The sequence below is a fragment of the Copidosoma floridanum genome, unplaced genomic scaffold, assembly GCF_036245765.1.
Source record: "Copidosoma floridanum isolate Cflo_tuat_1 unplaced genomic scaffold, Cflo_Japanese_pri ptg000013l, whole genome shotgun sequence".
Lineage (NCBI taxonomy): Eukaryota > Metazoa > Arthropoda > Insecta > Hymenoptera > Encyrtidae > Copidosoma > Copidosoma floridanum.
In genome coordinates, this window is record NW_028321890.1 from 25158691 (window position 1) to 25176369 (window position 17679).

The 17679-nt window shown below is 43.3% G+C and overlaps 3 protein-coding genes across 5 annotated transcripts in view; 2 read left to right on the forward strand and 1 right to left on the reverse strand.

The window, feature by feature from the left end:
- The first annotated feature begins 1552 nt into the window (after positions 1-1552).
- Positions 1553-3254, forward strand: TrpRS-m (Tryptophanyl-tRNA synthetase, mitochondrial). The gene is made up of 6 exons (XM_014363569.2): positions 1553-1726; positions 1801-1968; positions 2040-2302; positions 2389-2510; positions 2678-2945; positions 3016-3254. Exons 1-6 carry the CDS (start codon positions 1622-1624, stop codon positions 3245-3247), a joined length of 1158 nt encoding a protein of 385 aa, XP_014219055.2. The 5' UTR covers positions 1553-1621; the 3' UTR covers positions 3248-3254.
- Positions 3245-5337, reverse strand: LOC106647350 (NAD(P)H oxidoreductase RTN4IP1, mitochondrial). Of its 3 annotated transcripts, none has more exons than XM_014363689.2 (7): positions 5176-5337; positions 4698-5040; positions 4400-4632; positions 4109-4315; positions 3927-4039; positions 3589-3856; positions 3245-3479 (listed from the first exon to the last, which is right to left on the reverse strand). In XM_014363689.2, exons 2-7 carry the CDS (start codon positions 4948-4950, stop codon positions 3372-3374), a joined length of 1182 nt encoding a protein of 393 aa, XP_014219175.2. In that variant the 5' UTR covers positions 4951-5040; positions 5176-5337; the 3' UTR covers positions 3245-3371. The 3 variants fall into 3 exon arrangements, with proteins under 3 accessions (XP_014219175.2, XP_014219174.2, XP_089447039.1); XM_014363688.2 differs by having other exon boundaries at positions 4698-5043; XM_089590913.1 differs by having other exon boundaries at positions 4698-5337.
- Positions 5338-11468: 6131 nt separating this feature from the next.
- sif (guanine nucleotide exchange factor still life) overlaps positions 11469-17679 on the forward strand; it is an 86398-nt gene continuing 80187 nt past the window's right edge. Inside the window, exons 1-2 of the mRNA XM_089591550.1 lie at positions 11469-11738; positions 13109-13257. The gene's annotated coding sequence lies outside the window, so the exon portion shown is untranslated. The remainder of the gene's footprint in view (positions 11739-13108; positions 13258-17679) is intronic.

A 17679-nucleotide genomic window follows, 5' to 3' on the forward strand; every position in this document is an offset into this window, starting at 1 on the left:
TTGTATTAATTCATGCAAATATACTAACGATTACATGGCTGTACTGTAATTATTACAATTGAAAGTAGAGCTATGTATCTGATTATAAACAAGCTGCAACTAATTGTGTACGTATCAAATAAAAAGTTGACGTTGTCTGTGCTATTTGCGGCAAGTTGATAAGGCCCTTAATATATCTTTTACCTAAAATTTACTTCCAAAAGTATAAATATATAGGTCAATTTGCAGATAAAAATTAAATTGTAAACTTGCCGCAAACAGCATTAATCACGTCAACTTTTTATTTCCTGTTTACTCAATTAGTTGCGGCTGGTTTATAATCAATTAAATGACTCTACGATAAGTTATAGTAATAATTATTTCGATCAGCGCCATCTAGCGGTAGTGATTTTTTTGGCCAAAAATTGCTTCTGAAATTCTGATGGAGAGCTTTAGGCAGCTTAGCCCTAGAGCCGTTTAATTACTTATAAACCAGCCGCAACTCATGTGGTTGCTATAAAATGAAAAAATAACGATACGTGTGTTTTTGGCGGCAAGTTAAAAATCTATTTTTTACTCAAAAATTTATCTTTAAAAGTATAAATACATAGGACGTCGATTTCTTGATAAAAAATAGATTGTTAACTTGCCGCCAAAAACACATATACTGTTATTTTTTTATTTTATAGCTACAAAACGAGTTGCGGCTGGTTTATAATTGCTTAAATGGCTCTAAGCGCTAATGCTGTGGATCAAAAGTTTAGGGCCACTTTTTAGTTCAAAAATCCGCGACGCTAGATGGCGCTGATCGAAATAATTATTACAACTCACAGTAGAGCCATGTTTTCAATTATAAACCAGCCGCAACTAATGTGATAGATAGTAGATAAAAAAATAACGTTAATCTTGACATTTGCGGCAAGTTTATAATTCATCTTTTACCCAAAAATCGACCTCCAAACGAATAGATATTCTACTTATATGGTTTGATAAAATCGACCAAATGGCACTACTTAGTAGTGATTACCACACATAACTTCACATATATATCTTACACCGTGCTCTCTTTACCAGAATGATAAAATCAGAGGCTGTATTCCACAAATTGTGCCAGCAGTTAAGCTGCGTGCGTGCTTTCGTGCACTCATATTCGTTCTTGTGCGTGCTTATGCGTTTTTATGCAGATGTTGTGTCCGGGCTTCCATATAATATGGTGCTGAATGGTGGTGTTAATTATTAAACCATGCTTTTCTCAGCAGATTTGTGACTGAAGATTGTGAGGAATATGCCCATCATCTTTCACCGATATATCATGAAGGCGCATCGACTTTTACTGTACCGACGATAAACAGACTCGCATGTTACGCACCATCGGTACGGTAGAATTTTTATCATTGAAAGAAGTCAGCTGTACCGACGAGGGGTAAATACTGTGTATCGGAAGAAGAGCTGTTCTTATACCCATTGTCGGTATGTCAGGATTCTTGCAATGAAAAAAAAAAGAAATCTGTAGTACCGATGATAGGTACTTCTACCTTCTACTTTTTGTTGGAAAATGTCTAGATGACGTTGATCCCAAGCTCTAAAGGTTCAAGCTTACTAGAGTTTTTGTTGATGCATTTTGTTAATAAATATATTAAAAATGTTAAAGAAAGTTTTGACATTGGGTCAATTGTGTTTAAATCAGTTAAAAGTGTTCCCCAGTCAAAATATAATACGGACATTAAGGAGATCGTACTGCAGTAAGGTAGAAATAAAACGCTTGTGATTTTCATGGTATAAAAAATGTTGGTATCAATAATCAAATTATTGTTGTTTAAGGAAGCAAAAAGTATATATCCTAAGAGGATATTCTCGGGGATACAACCGACTGGCACTGTACATCTAGGTAATTACTTAGGCGCGATTAAGGGTTGGGTCAATTTGCAAAATGCTGGCGAAGATGTAATTTACAGCATTGTTGACATGCATTCCATTACCCTGACACAAGTATAGCTTCTTGCTTTATTTATTTTCTATTGGAAATGTTTTTACAATTGTTTAATGATTTTCTATTTCAGAAACCCTTAGAACTCAAAGAAAATATTATAAAGCTCACAGCTACTTTGTTAGCCTGTGGAATCGATCCAAAAAAGAGCATCTTGTTTCAACAGTCAGTTATTCCAATGCACGCGGAATTGAGCTGGATATTTTCATGTCTAGTGACAATGCCTAGACTAGCTCGTCAACCTCAGTACAAGGAGAAAAGTGAAACCTTAAAAGACGTGCCTTTAGGTTTATACATTTATCCTGTACTGCAAACAGCTGACATTCTATTGTACAAGTAGGTAATTGGTATACCAGAACTCATCCAACAAAATTTTTTGTACATCAGCAATTGTTTTGGAAAACTTTAATTTTAATTTTCAGAGCTACACATGTGCCTGTAGGTGAAGATCAGGTACAGCATATACAGTTGGCTGAACATTTGGCCCAAAAATTCAACTCAACGTTTGGTAAAACGTTTCCTATGCCGATTTCAATCGTTAACAGTAAGTGTTTTTTACAGTAACTTTCGATTTCTTGATCATCAAAAATTAATATAGGTTTGTTTTGAGCAAGTAAAAACTTTAGTTTGTTTATTTATTTCGAACTAAAGTAGCTGCTACCTTTGTGCTTGTTAATATAAATATATCATTTCATTATCAACAAATTTCAGGGGATGCTGGGCGCATCAAAAGCTTAAAAGATCCAGAAGTGAAAATGTCCAAATCATGTACAAATGTCAAAAGTCGAATTGATTTAACTGATACTCCTGATGACATACTTATTAAAGTGAAAAAGGCAATCACAGATTTCACGTCGGAAGTAACATTTGATCCTGAAAATCGACCCGGTATAGCTAATTTGATCAACATTCATTCTATGCTTATTGATAAAACTCCAGAAGAAATTTGCCAAGATGCCAAAGGTTTAGATACAGGAAAGTAAGTTTTATCCTTTTTTTAAATTTTAATATTATTTTATAAATGCGCCAACACGCTACTGCATTTTTAGATACAAGTTGCTTCTGGCAGATATAGTCATCGAAAAATTGAATCCAATAAGGAAAGAAATAGAAGCGTACTTGAGTGAGCCTGAGTACTTGCATCAATTATTACAAGAAGGTGCTCGAAAAGCCGAATCTATTGCTGTTCCAAATTGGTTAGAAGTTAGAAATAAAGTAGGTTTTGGAATTGACACATTGTCAATAAATTTAAGTAGTAAAAGGTCTCAAGCCATTAGATAACTGTAAAAAATAAAGTAAAATTTTATTGTAAATAAATTACTTTGTACAAATAGGATTAAGACATTAGACGGCTCTTCAAGTAAAATAATTTTTACAGCACTAGATGGTACAATTTTTAAAATTTTCATCTCATGTCAATAACGACCTTTCCTCGCAAATGTCCTTCGCCTACTTTTTCATATGCCTTTGGTAGTTCTCCAAAACTATACACCTCTTGCACAACTGGAATTATCTGTAATTTATGTTTTAAGATTACTCATCCTTTCAATTCTTACATTTATTTCCGCAAAAAATTGTTTGATTTTTTTTTTTTTTTTTTTTTGATAAAGATTATCTGTCACCTGTTTATTTTCAGCCAGTTCTTGAATTACGTTGATGCCAGTTGGAGAAGGAACAAAAAATCCCCATTTAACAAAGCTTTGGTTTTCACTAGTTGGAATATTGTATTTTATCAAGTCACCAAGATTTTTTATCGAACCAAAGAGTAGTCCATGTTCATCAATGTTTTTTAACAGTGGTGAGTTTAATGTTACGTAATTACTGTGAGGGTAACCTTTCAATTTAACAGTGTCTGCCCCTTGATTACTGCAGTCTAATATTATGTCATAGCTATAAACAAAAAATACTACTCACAAGCGTGTCGAATTATTTTCAAATAATAGTGTGCTTTGAAACTTACGGTCCTTCTGCAATAACTCTTGAATCAGCATCACTTTCTTTATAATCTATAATTACATCTGCACCTAAATTTTGTAACATATCTATTGCATCAGCACTACACGTTGTGACGACCTAACGTAAATATTTTACATTACTGTATTGATTAAACGATTCTCTAAAGCCTTACTAGGAATAACTTACTTGAGCATTCCATGCTTTCAAGAGTTGTATTGCCAAAGTTCCTACACCTCCTGAGCCTCCAAGTACTAAGATTCTTTTTTTTTGTTGTTTAAGAACAGTTTTGTAACACATTCCTCCTGTGTACCACAAAGCTGACCAGGCTGTCAGTCCAGCATACAAAATACTTGCTGCCTCTATGTAGGATACATTTACAGGACGGACATTAACCTGGATTAATTAAATTTGGTAAATGATTGTCCTTGAAGTTAAAAAGAGGCATAAGAAATATTTCACAATTCGAATTTAGATTACCAAAGAACTATCTACAAGAACAAATTCAGCATGACAGCCTTGTTGTTCAATTGGCACGACTCCCCAAACTTCATCTCCGATCTTAAGTTTATCTACACCATGGCCCTTTGAAACAACTGTACCAGCAAAATCTCTTCCCAAAGTCAACGGGAACTCGATATCACTACAGGGCCTGTTTTCGCAGCAGCCCTTGGTTTTGCGCAAAAGATTCAGAGTCGTTGCTCCATAGCTACCTAAAAAATCATTGTTATTGTTTGAAATCAAGTATAAGTACCTACAGGGTATTTCGTCAACTTACGTATCATGGCAACATCGATTGGATTGACACTAGCTGCATCTACTTTGATCAAAACATCAGACGGTCTCGTCAGCATCGGTATCTTGGCCTTTGTCAATTTTAACTCGTCCAAACCTCCATAGCAGTGTATTTGCCATGCCTGCATCTTGTCATCTGTCACTTCTTTTTGTTTTATAGCTAATTGTGAAAAAGCTCGGAGCTGGGCAAGCCCAAAAACCCGTTTGGGATTCACTATCGTAGTTATTTTCATCATTTTTGTATGGTCTTGTTAGTTGAGGTTATAAAAAGTCTTTTTTATTGACTATTTATTTATGCGCTTGTTCCTCTTATCCGTTAGTCGTAACTGCTAGACGTGGATGGATGTGTTATTGTCAATACTTGCAATATTTGTTGCAATGTTTGTAAATGCCAAGTTTTTCTTATATTTACAATAAAAGTGAGAGCCGACGCGGTATTATTGCCGGATGTACGTACTTACGTCATGTTTTTATTGTCACATGTGATTTTACGTGCAACGTTTGTCACATGAGTGAATTAATTAATTGTAGTCTGATCTGTCATATAACAGCACGTAAATTAGGCTTTATTTAATGCTACATCATAATCCTTATCCCCTCTTTTTGAATGTTTAAAAACATTAACTGCGCCAGCGCTTTGTCTATCTCTCTCTGCACAGCTGACACACTACGGATGAGGGGACTGAGGGGGGTTGCGTTCGTGTCTGAATGGCTGAAATGTCTAAAAGTCACCGCTGATTGGCTCTACCATCTGCAGGCGGTCAAATTTTTCGGCGGACGAAAAAAAGCACAGCTCGTATTCATGCATGTCATTTTACATATAAAAATCTGAGTTGAGCTTTTCTTCGTCACCCAAAATAAAAAAACGTCCATAGGGTTTCTGAGCCACGAGTTTTCTCGCGAATAATCGTCCGATAGATGGCGCTGATTCCAAATATGACTTTCGCGCCTTCGCGGTCTTCGGAACGTGCCCCCATTTACCCACACAGCTGATAATTCAAAGGTGAGTTGCTTTTTTTCATGTTAAATAATCTATTTCATTGATTATATGGTTGTATATCCGTGTAAATTGTGTAAGTATACATCATAATCGTACTATTAGCTGTACCTATCGTGAGAGTAAAAAGCATATTGTACAGGGCCAGGGCCTGTCATGCATATCTTTTACGTTAAAATCAATAATTTTGGTAACTTTTATCATACACATGTTCAAAGTACAGAATACACTTGTACATATAATCCATACACTTGTATTGATGATGTGAATGAAAATCGATTCGCCGTTTTGGAATTTTTAACAGCTCAGCGGTGAGTGTATCTCTCGGAGGAAAAGCGCCCTTGTGTAAAGAGGACGTGCTTGAATTGTCTTCAGCGCCAAAAAATTAATCCCTTACTGACCTTGTAACCACTGGTTACTGATGATGGCTTTGTATACTTATTCCCGGAGTTTTCAGCAGCTCTTTTGGGTTTTAATGATCGATCATCTCATTGAAAATAGCTGATCTGGAAATAGCTTGCGCTTCAAAAAATACAAACCTGCATCCCTTTTAACTCCTCGACCTCGGAGTTTTTCAACGTTACTTGCAACGAATGCTGAACTAGGAGCCTTCACTAACAGCTCAATTTCTCGTCTGGTTGAAAAAAAAAAAAAAAAAAAAAAAAAAAAAAATATCCACCTCGTACTTCGAAACTTCAAAGGTTGAAAGAAAGTAAGAAAAAAACGCACTCCTTCCTGGGTTTCGAAAATATTGGCTGTACACAGGGTCGACGAGTGAGTATGTGTATGTTGTACTCGCTTCGAGTTACGAATAAATCCCAAACGTATTTCTATCAAAGACACGTGTATCATACACTCACAGTTTTTTCCTCAACTTGGAGTTGTATACATAAATTTATACATGAAAAAAAAATACACCATCTCCGCACGTGTAGTACATCACAAAAAAATAAAACTATCCATCTCGACGGGTACACACATAATTACCACCACCCTCCTTTTTTTTTAATCCTCGTGCATAAAATTTCCACGAAAAAGAATCAATTCAAAATCGAAGCGAGCCAAAAACGACACCACCGCACCCACCACCCCTTCTTTTTTTTTTCCCCGCTGGCAGGGGCCGCGTTGACATTTGAATTTCATATCCCCGTCGGTTGGCTCTGGCTTGGCCCAGCAAATCACACCCGAATGAAAAAGCTCATAAAACGCGCAAAAGACACCGGAATATCAGGGCCGAGAGGAGTATTACGTTGCAGAGACCTACTTTCCTTCCTTCCTTCCTTTTTCCCTTGGTGCAAAGGAAAAAAAAAAAAAAAAAAAAAAAAAAAAAGTGCAAAAGCACCTACTCACACACACACACATACCAGAGCTCGAGAAATCAAGCGCCCCATAAATCGCCCAAAGGGTGTACATATACATCCCCTGGACTGGTGTTGGCGAATATTATTATACATACTTGCAAATAGCCGCGTTGCAATCACTCCGATCGAGGTAGAAAGGAGGGGGGTGGGGAGATGTTTTTTTTTCCCCGCCGCACTTTTGAAATAAAGCTCGAAGACAAACAAGCTCCGCTGGGGAACGAAGCCTCGAGAAGTTCGCGAAAAAGAAGACGAGGGACTGGTTCGAAGGGGAAAGATCCTCACGAAAGCGCTCGAGGGACTCGTAAGCCCCCAGCAGGTATAAGGGAGGTATGCGTCGCGTACCTATATCCTCTTTCCTTCTCGAGCCAGGGATCCTTGTACATATATTAGAGATGAGGGCCCACCGAACGGTGTACGTATATATGTCGCGCGATAAATAACACAGGACTCGACGCCGGTGGCCAAAGAATTTTCGGGTTTCCTATATACGTACGCCCTTGTCAATTATTAAGTGCCCCTTTTGTACACGTATATATATACGGTGCGTGCAATTTGGTCAAAAAAGACGAGAAATTCAATTGTTGCATGTGATCTTTTTTTTTTCAATCTCCGATACGTTGATAAAGGACATATTATTACGCTGAAGCCACAAGGGTTGTTTTTGCAATTAATTTACAGGAATACACTTTATTTGGCGTTACTTGCGTGCCGAAATATTTTACCCTGCTTACCTAGTGGATTTCACTGGGGCATCTTCAATTAAATGTAATTTAATTTTCCCGACTGTATACAGTTAAACCGTATTTCCTTATTATTGTCACGTCAATCGGGCATTGTATCGTACAATCCTTGTGTATGCACTTATTTACTTGTAATGCCAAGAAATCGAGCGAGAAAGAAAGAAAGAGGGTCGTAGCTGTTTGTTTTTGTCCTCTTTCCTCCCTTCCTTGGATATTGCGCCAGCAGATACCGACTGGAGTTCGATTTTTATTTTAATTTATACGCGAGCTCCTCCGTCGGGCTGTGAGTTTTATTTCAATAATCGCCAGCAGCTCGTTGATTTACCTTCCGTACCACTCCACTTTCTTTCTTTTTCTCGCTCCTACTGCTGCTGTGATAGATTTTAAATTTGAAAAAAGAGATGAGAGATCCTTTTTTTTTTGTTTTTCGAACGATTTTCGCGCTCGGAGTTTATCGCCCGTAAATAACTCGGAACCAGGTCATCCTCAGCATTGTTTCTAAACCGAATTCGAAAAGGCCCTTTGCTCCTTCAATTCCGTGGAGAAAATCGTAATAAAACACACGCACATAATACTAGAGCGCCCGAGAGTGCGGATCAAGTAGAAAAAGCTGGTTTTGGTCAGACGCGCCCGCGCGACGGTAGTACGGGAATAAATAAAAATTACATGAAACAAATTTTCCACCGATAACGGTGGAAACTGATAACGCGGGACGCGTCGCACAGCCTTTCAATAAAGCAAGAGTCTCTCGCAACCCCGCTGACTCTGACACCACCGCTCACTCGAAAAACTTTCCAATACAAATAGCAATAAACTCACAGTCAGCGTGAAAATCGCGAAACGCGCCCCTCCCCCATCCCTCTACACCCTTCGTTGCCAAGAGTTATTTCGACCCACTTATGTCTCCAAAGTTATAATAGAGTTCTGATCACCCCCCTCCCCCCGGGTTTTGGCTTTGTCAGTCAGTCGCACGCAACCGCGGCTTTCGGGAGTCAGTCCCGATGTATCTAAAAACCCGAAACGAGCTCATTAGAGACCATCCCATTAGTCTGCCAATGTTAACAATATACGTACCGTATACAATAGCCCCCCCCCCCAAAAAAAAAAGTCGGGGGGCGCGCGTTCCATACCGTGCATAATTCAAACGAGGAGCGAGGCAGCTGCACGCGAAAGGGTCGAGGGTGTATATAGAGACGGTGGAGCGAAAAATCATATGAGTTGGTGCGGGAGGAGGAGGAGGGCGGGGCACGAGCCACGTGTGTGTGTGTATGGACGTTGGTTCGCTCCTCGTCCCGCAGATGTCGAGCTTTTCTCGGGCCCTGCGAGGCACCGACCTCTACAGGCCGCTCCGGGGCGCGGCTGGTCCCCCTCCCTCGATTTTCGGCTCGCGGCCGAGATGAGCCGGATAAGCTCGCGGGCGGCTCCCCCCCGAGAGACAGTCGGCCGCGTCCGACCGAAGCCGACTCGTTCTACTTGCCACCGCGCAGCCGACGAGACTAGGTCGGCCCGACCGTCTCATTTGCTCCGTAATTAAACCATCATCCTTCCCCCCCCTCACATCCATCGCCGTACACTCCAAGCCGGAGTTGTTTGTAGTTTCATATTCCATCGTGTCTCACCTCTCCTGGAGTGCTTCTTGTCACCTCCTTGGCTCGCTTGGGCTCTCCGTCCACCAAAACGGATGGCCCTCTTTCTCTCTAGCCCCTTTGCGATCGCGACGAGAGACGGTCCGGCCGGGGGGTGTACTATACACACACACACGAGCGCGTCTCGGGCAGCAGCACTGAAACGCGCAAGCCCCGTATCGACCGGCGATCGCCATGGTTACGTTATAGCGCCGTAACACGCAGCTTCTGGGAGCTGGGCTCTCGGAGCGTCGAGTAGGTGTATTTGCCTCTGGTGGAAAAAAAAAAAAAAAAAAAAGATAAAACACCGACCGCCGAAGCAACGCGCCCTCCCGATCGGGCCGATTTTTCGCCCACGTATTTTTTCGCTGTACAATTAAAACAATACCATTGAATCCACGAGTTTGCCGCGCAATCAGCAGCGTCTTTTTGAGCATCGTTTCTTTTTTTGTTTCTTTCCCCTCGCGTGTTTACTTTTGAAATGCGAAACCCGGCTCACTCCGGTGATGGCTACGTATATATACGAAAGGGGTCTCGGGGGCATGTGTGGGCGCGCCGGTGGCGCTGTCGACCTCCCCCGTTTCTGCGCCACCCTCACTGTAAAATACATGCCACGGCTGTATACAGCGCACACACCCTTTCCTCCGAATCGCGATGTTTGCACAGCAGGTAGAGGTGAAATACAGGAGGGCGTGTACCTGTGCCCCGTACAGCCGTACATACGGATGGATTACCTGGGGCTAAAGAAATGAAAATTCCACCAAGCCTTGTGTCAGAGGTACGAGGGCACGCCGTGAACTAACCCTCCTCAACGCGTAACATACGGAGTTACGTGTACATATATACACCCAAAATTCCTTCGAGGGCGATAAAATAATCGTTGGGTATACAACCCCCTAACCCTCGCCCCTCTGGATGTACCTAATACGTGTTTCTGCGTGCGTAGCTTTTCACGTAGCTTATGCTACACCCAACTGTTAATGCTGACTCTTGGAACTGCGTGTACATATAGGTATACACATGAAAGAGGGGTGGGGGTGGGTGGTGGAAAGTCAGTCGCGCTGAGCTCGCAGTGGCGTGCAGTGTAACACAGCGACCTACAAAGCCGTACGTATACGTATGTGTATAAGGGGAGGGAGGGGGGAGGGTAAGCTCTGGACTACTCGGAAGAGGGAAAACACACGGAAGCCCCAAAAGTATACCGCTATACGGACCCGATGCGATAACTCGTTAAAAATCATCGTGTAATGTAGGATGGGTATTTGTCATCGGGCTGTCCGCTCAATGGAGAGGACAACCCTCGGTTGGAGAGAGGGGGGTACACCTGTAAGGATCCCAACAAACGACTCTGGTCGTCTTTAGCCCCTTCTCTGGGCCATTTAATTTGTACTCGCCAATTCAGCGCTTGACCATTGCCACCGTGGTAAACACACACACTGTGACATACAGACACACAGAGCTCGAGATGAGTATAGTCGGTAGGTAGGTGGGTATACATATATACATGTAATAGAAAAAGGGGCGAGGCGCTCCCTCGCATCCTCGACAGCAGCAGCAGCAGCAGCAGCAGCAGCAGCAGTATATCGCATATCCTTCACCTTGTACTTCCTTCTTCCTCTTACCGCGCACCTGCACGCCTATACGTATACATATTTGTCCGTCCGTGTATCATCCATACGTATACGTTGGTCGAGCAAGCGCAGAAAACTCACCCCCTATGGCCTATACACTAGTAGGGGGAGTCGCAGGCGCGCTCTGCCGTACCTACCACCCCCTTCCGACGAGAGGAGCTTCGTCGATCCCGCTCCGGAGGCAATAGCACACGGCTCGCTCGGTCGCGCGCTCGAGTCACGGCGCCACCGCCGCTGCCGCCTCAGTCCGCCGTGGGAGCGCCTCCAGGAGTCTGCGGAGCTCCTCCCGCTCTCTCGCTCGGTTTTTTCGCTCTCGCGCCGTCTCGTTTTTTTACCTTCCCACCCTCCCATCTGTCCATCCAACTCTTCTTCTTCTTCTTCTTCTTTCTTCCCCTCCTCTTTCTCCTCCTTCTTCTTCTTCTGCATTTTCTCGGTCTCTGGTTTGCGCGTACAGCGGTGCAGCTTATAGCCTAGCCATCCGCTACTTTTTTTCTTTCCCCTTTTCCCTTTCACCTGCGTGTACGCGCCGAGACTGCGCAACTGGACCCCTATCCTTATCTCCCTTCAACCCCCCTTTCCCTATTCCCTCGTACCAGTGCACCGAGTGCCGATTGTACACCAGCAGCACCGACACCACCACCACAGTAGGCAGTTGCAGCTTTGACAAAAGGTACCCTGGTGTGTGTGTGTGTGTGTGTGTGTTTTTTTTGTTGCCCGCTGGACAGAGAAAACTCATCGTCGCGGGGGCGTCCGGTCTCTCTCTCTTTCTCTCTCTCTCTGTATCTTGATGATACTGCTGCTGCGGATACGGCACACAGTGTCGTAACGTGGGCGCACTGGGTGTACAGTGCAGAGAAAGAAAGAGAGAGGGATATTAACGCGTGCATTATAATATGTATTCAGTGCGCGAGTGATGACAAAAGGGCATATCGGAGCGCGAGGGGGATGACGGGGACAATTGTGCGCACGTACTGGGCAAAGTGCGCGCGGAGTTGGTGAAAATAAGAGGGACCGACGCGTGTGTGGACAAGGAGAAAGAGAGACAGAGAGAGAGAGAGAGAGAGAGAGAGAGAGAGAAAGAAAAAAAATAGAAGAAGAAGCGTTGTTATCAGTGCGAGGGTATACAGAGGAAGCAGGAAGGAAAAGACGACGACGACGAGGACGGTGAAGGCAAAAGAGGGAGGCAGGGAGAAAAAGAGTGAGATCAGCTAGAGGGTGCGGATAGCTGCTCGTCTATATGTACGTACACACATACACACGCGCGTATATACACACACGCCTCTCCGTCGCCGCCTCCCTCTCTGCTCTCGCCCATGCGATCTGGCGCAGCATCAGCAGCGCTGCTCTCTTCTTTTTCTCACTGGGTGGGAAAAGTGAAGGAAAAATAATAAAAAAAATAAAAAAATAAAAAAATAAAAAAATAAATAAATAAGCTAACCAACAAACAAACAAACAAGTATACGGAGGCAGGCTTCTTTTCCTCCCGTCTTCCAGAGCCACCCTCGTCCCAATACGTACACGGGTACACCTGAAACTGGGTACACTTACATCCGTGCGCGGTGGCACGCATATCGTAGCGTCAACCTCTCTACAACGAGTTAACCAAAGGAGGGGGTGGGGCAGTCGGTGGCTGCTCTCGGCACTCCATACACTGGCTATACTGCATAACTGTGCTGTGCTGTGACTACCTATACTTATTAATACATGTGTGCTCCTACATAAATATACATAATTAATTGTACCGTGTGACTACGTGTTGTGCGAGTGCTCGTCGTTGTCGTTGTTTATTCACGCGGACAAGAAGCACCTGTACAAATGATATTGGTGATGCTTCATAAATATGTGGTAACATTGAAAAGGTGATTGCAGTGCGGATTTCGCGTGTAACCATCCCCGGAGTTGTATTATCTCGTTTTGTTGTTGTTGCCGGTGGGGGTGGGGGCGGGGCGCGGTGTCACAGTGCCACGCGTATATACATATATACATACATAGGTATATATACATATACATATACATGTACACGTAAATGTATACTTGCAGAGCAGCAAAGGAGAATAGTTAATTGAGCAGCAGCGGCAGAACTCAGCGAGAGAATCATCCAGCGGATCAGCAGGAGATATGCTCGGCGGATGAGCGGCCGCCCTCACGGGACGAGTTGACCGACTCCCCAGGGGATACGGCCTCAAAAGGTAAGATCCTTCTCCTCCTCCCGCTCCCTATATCGTGTACACACCCACATATATTATATCCCTGTGTGAAATGTGTAGGTTGTTTTTGTTTTGGTACCTTTCGCGGTGTCTCTATTTGTCACGTCGTTGCGGTCGCGTGACTTGTTTGCTTGCGTGTGCAACACCAATCAATTTCACTTCGACGTGCAACTGCAGTGGCTCATCTCTCTCTCTTCCGTCCTGTTATCAATTTTCGGCAGCCTTTCAGGCGTCCTCTGTAATATTATTAACGACGCGTATGGGGTGTGCAATGCCCGACTCAAGTGCACTCGCATAATATACTTTCGCAAGGGTAATTAGTACAGTATAATTATCTCTCGTAATTGGACAAACAAACGCTGTTTATTTATAATATACGCTTTGGAATGTCAATCGGCAGAGTGGAAGCTCGTGTTTGTACTTTGGAAAAACCTGTAGGTCACTCCCACGAAGTAGTATAGCTAACGCTACCCTCCCATACACACACACACACGTAGGGAGGCTGTTCAATTTTCTTGAAATATTCCAGCAAAGGAGCGACCACTGCGCCCGCAGTCGCAGCCATATGCGCGCTGCACTTTTTTTTCTCTCCCGCCTCTCCCTCTTGCCTGGGAAAAACTGTTTCTTCGACTACACTGCGGCTTTTCATATTTCACACTCCCTTCCTCGTCTGTTTTTTCACATCGTGTGCGTGTGCTCGTCTATTCGCCCACGTATATGAGACAATTTTCACTTTCATCAGAATTACGCATTGCTTTAATTATTTACGAGTAAATTGTGTGTTTCTACTAACTCCCACGTTTCTTTGTTTTTTTTTTTAACGAAAAAAGCAATGCCACTCCTTTCACCATTTCGATCACTCCATCGTTGCCGTCATTGTTATTTATACGCAACTTTTGTACACGCCACCCGTGGAACTTTTTCATATTCACAGTTCGCGCGCAACTCGTCCTTACATTTACAAGTTATCCCATTTTTCTCGCGGCAAACGCAATTTCGCGCAGAAATATACATCTATTTTTTTTTTTTTTTTTTTTCCTTTTTATTTTTGCACCCTGCAACCAGTGCCAGCCCTAATATTGAGTTATACCACTTTTTTCCCGCTTCCTGCGCTACGCTGCGCCTTGTTTCCCACTCGAACTTTATCTCTTGCGTACAACGCTGGTTTTTCCCTACCATCTTCTCCTGCAATTTCAACCCCCACCCCCTCGCCCCTCTCTCGTTCTCTTTGCTTTTGAGTTGTTCAACTTTTCCGAGTGATACAGCTTTTGTTTTGCTCAGCTGGCGCAGCCTCTTTTTCTTTTTGCGCGTCATGTTGACCCTACTCCGACTTTTATCCCTCTATTTGCGGATGTCCCTCGAACACATTCCAACATAAATTTCGACCCTTGCGTACGTATCTCCCAATTTACCCTGAAGGGGACAACTTTTGTCCATTTTTTTTCTTCACCCTTATCCTTTTCTCCCTCGCTCGAATGACGCTTTACAATGAACTTGAACTAATCACCCATCGTCATCATAATTTTAACTGCGCCATTAAGTAGCAATTCTCACAGTCGCTCGATCAGCGAGAACCAAGCGATAAGGCACAAGCCGTTTGGCAAAAAAACAATGTCCTTACACCGGGAAACGTCATTTAATGAGAAAAAACATGTGTGCTTTACATCAAACGAAGAGCTGGTCCGCGTTTAAAACGCCGGGTTCGATAATTCACGGTCTGTCGAGGCGATTGACCTGATCGATGACGCGAATGGGTTGAAAAAACCCGTCCACGTGTCTCGCGCAACCCTACCAGTTCTCCAATAGCTTGAAATTGGGATGTAGCGGGGAAAAAGAAGAAAGTTACAAGGTTGACCACTGATTGTACATGTACACATATTTTTACCGTAAAGCCTGAAAAAAAGAAGGGAAAAACCTTTGGAAACTCCCTCGTCTCGAGCCACATCAAACGGAGCGAGAAAGCTGGTGCACGACATCACATACACATACGTACACACGTGCGCGCGCGCGCATATGCAACTACCCCTCGTAAATCTCATTACTTCCGGGACGGATAGTCAAGAGAGGAGAGGCTGCAGCAGCTGCGGCGGTGGTGGCCGATTAGTCAATTTTCGCCGGACGACGCGCCCTTATACTACCCACCCCCCCCTTCCCCAACCCTCTCTCTGTTGCAATCACGGAAGAGGCAGAGGCGCCAGCTTATGTGTACACAACCACGAGTAGCCAACCGAGCGCTTAAATGCCGGTGGCCTACGTTGTACAGCCTCTGATAATCAAGGCACCAACGAGTGTCCTGCGCGAGCTATATATCCCCGGGAATTTATTTTCTCACCCGTAAAGTCCCCGCCGAAAAAAAAGAGACGATGCCAAACCGTGTATGGTGTAGCGAGTGCGCGAGGGGCTGCAGGGTTAACGCGCCAGGGTATTATCGTGTGTGTATATAGGTGTAACGTAGCGCAGCCGTGCATGCGCGCACTCCCTCGGCGCGAGTGCGCACTGCGAACAACCATCTGTGTACGTATATATGGGGCAGAGGTGTTTACTTGTGTGTATGGGTGAGTGTGGGTAGAGTCGGAGGGGGTGGCTTTTTTTCTTTCTTTCTTTGGCTCGTTCGTTCCTTTGCGGCGCTCTAATTTACTTTCCTCTCTCTCTCTCTCCCTGCCCCTCTCGGCGGTTCTCTAACCTAGTTTTGCGTTCGACGGTGCGCAAGCCTAGGTTCCCTCTCTCTCTCTCTCTGTGGGAGTGCCTATGTGTGTATATACATATGTGTAGCAGACGGTGGCGGCGAAAAAGAAGAAGAAGAAGAAGAAGAAGAAAAAAGAAATACGTGCAATAGAGACCGAGATCTTCGGAATTAAGCGCCTGCATGGCCGGGACGCGGGGAGGGGGGTAGAGCCGGGGGCGCTTTTACCCCCTTTCTGGCTCCTCAGGCTCTTGCCTCCGAACGAGCGTGCGAGAGCCGGAGGAGATTGATTCTCTCCTTATTTTCGAGAGAGAGGGTACGTATAGTCTTCTCTGGCTCGAGGAGAAAACGAAGGCGCTGCCACGCGTCAAGTTCAATCGCTCGAGCTTTTATTTTTCGAATACTCTCACGGTAGGTAGGCACGTACGTGTGTTATATTATACCGAGGTTTTTATTTATCGTATAGTCGTAGGACTTTGCCGGATGATCCTTTGAACGATGTCAACGTTGCTTTTTGTGCGCGGCTCGACGAATATCTGGGCGTCCTCCTACGCTGTACCCTTTCTTCTTTTTTTTTTTTTTGTTTTTTGTTTTCTCATTGCGGTGCTCCGGTGTGGCTTACATGCTCGTCTCCACTTTTTAATCTGGTGTGCGAGGTGGTACATATTTATCTGTACGTCGTCATCTTGGAAGGACAAAGGGGATGTACCTATACTAATGTGTGTGTGTGTTTTTTTTTTTAATTTTAGCTGAACATTTTAGATAAATAGTATGTATTTGAGTACTGTCAATCGGTAAAAAGAAAAAAAAAATGATTGACTGTGGCTGTCACTGGGCGGTCACTTGAATTTTACGTGCACACACCGAAAATCTGACAAAGCCTTTTTGTCTATCCAGTAATCACGTTTTATGAGACTTTTTGGGATCCTCATCGAATATTGAAGGGGGTTTATCAGAGACTCTGGAGCTAAAAACACGAGCACAAAGTTGTTTTATTAAAACATGACCGATAAATTCAAGGCTGTTGAATAACAAAAAAGGTTTTCGTCCGGTTAAAAATAATCGTCACCTTGAAGCGTAAATAATACATACCACCAGCTTACTCGCCAAAAGTCTGTGAGAAGCTCTAAAAGTAAGTAATTGTTTGGCATGTAATATGGCATGCTGTGTCTCGATCGAGCACGTAAATCTGTCATGAGACTTTTTGCCTTAATTATTCGTGGTAATGAAAATTCTTTGTTCCCGAAATAAGAAAAAAAAAAAAAAAAACACTCGTGAACTAATTAAAGACCATTGTTGCAATTCCAGTAATGAAATTGCGTCAACTATACCATCCATGATGAAGCAATAAATGGTTCGTACAATCGGTCCTAACATCCTCATAAAAACCCGAAACTCATGTTTCCCTATTCATTCATTAAAAAAAAAAAAAAAAACAAACCTCGAAAAAAAAAGAGCCAAACAACCGCTTGAACACGTGCCCATATCACCCTGTCTCCTTATTGTCATCCCCGTCGTTCGAATAACTCTCAGTAGCCCAACGTAATATAACATATACAGCACGCAGTCACCGGTACAACCCCATCGACAGGATAGGTATACAATAGGCCCGAAGTACATATACATATACCTGTATATACATATATAAGTGGAAGTAAGAGAGCCAATAAAGTCCGTCCGCGGAGCTGCTGCGTTTGATCTATATTTAATCGAAGGGGCCG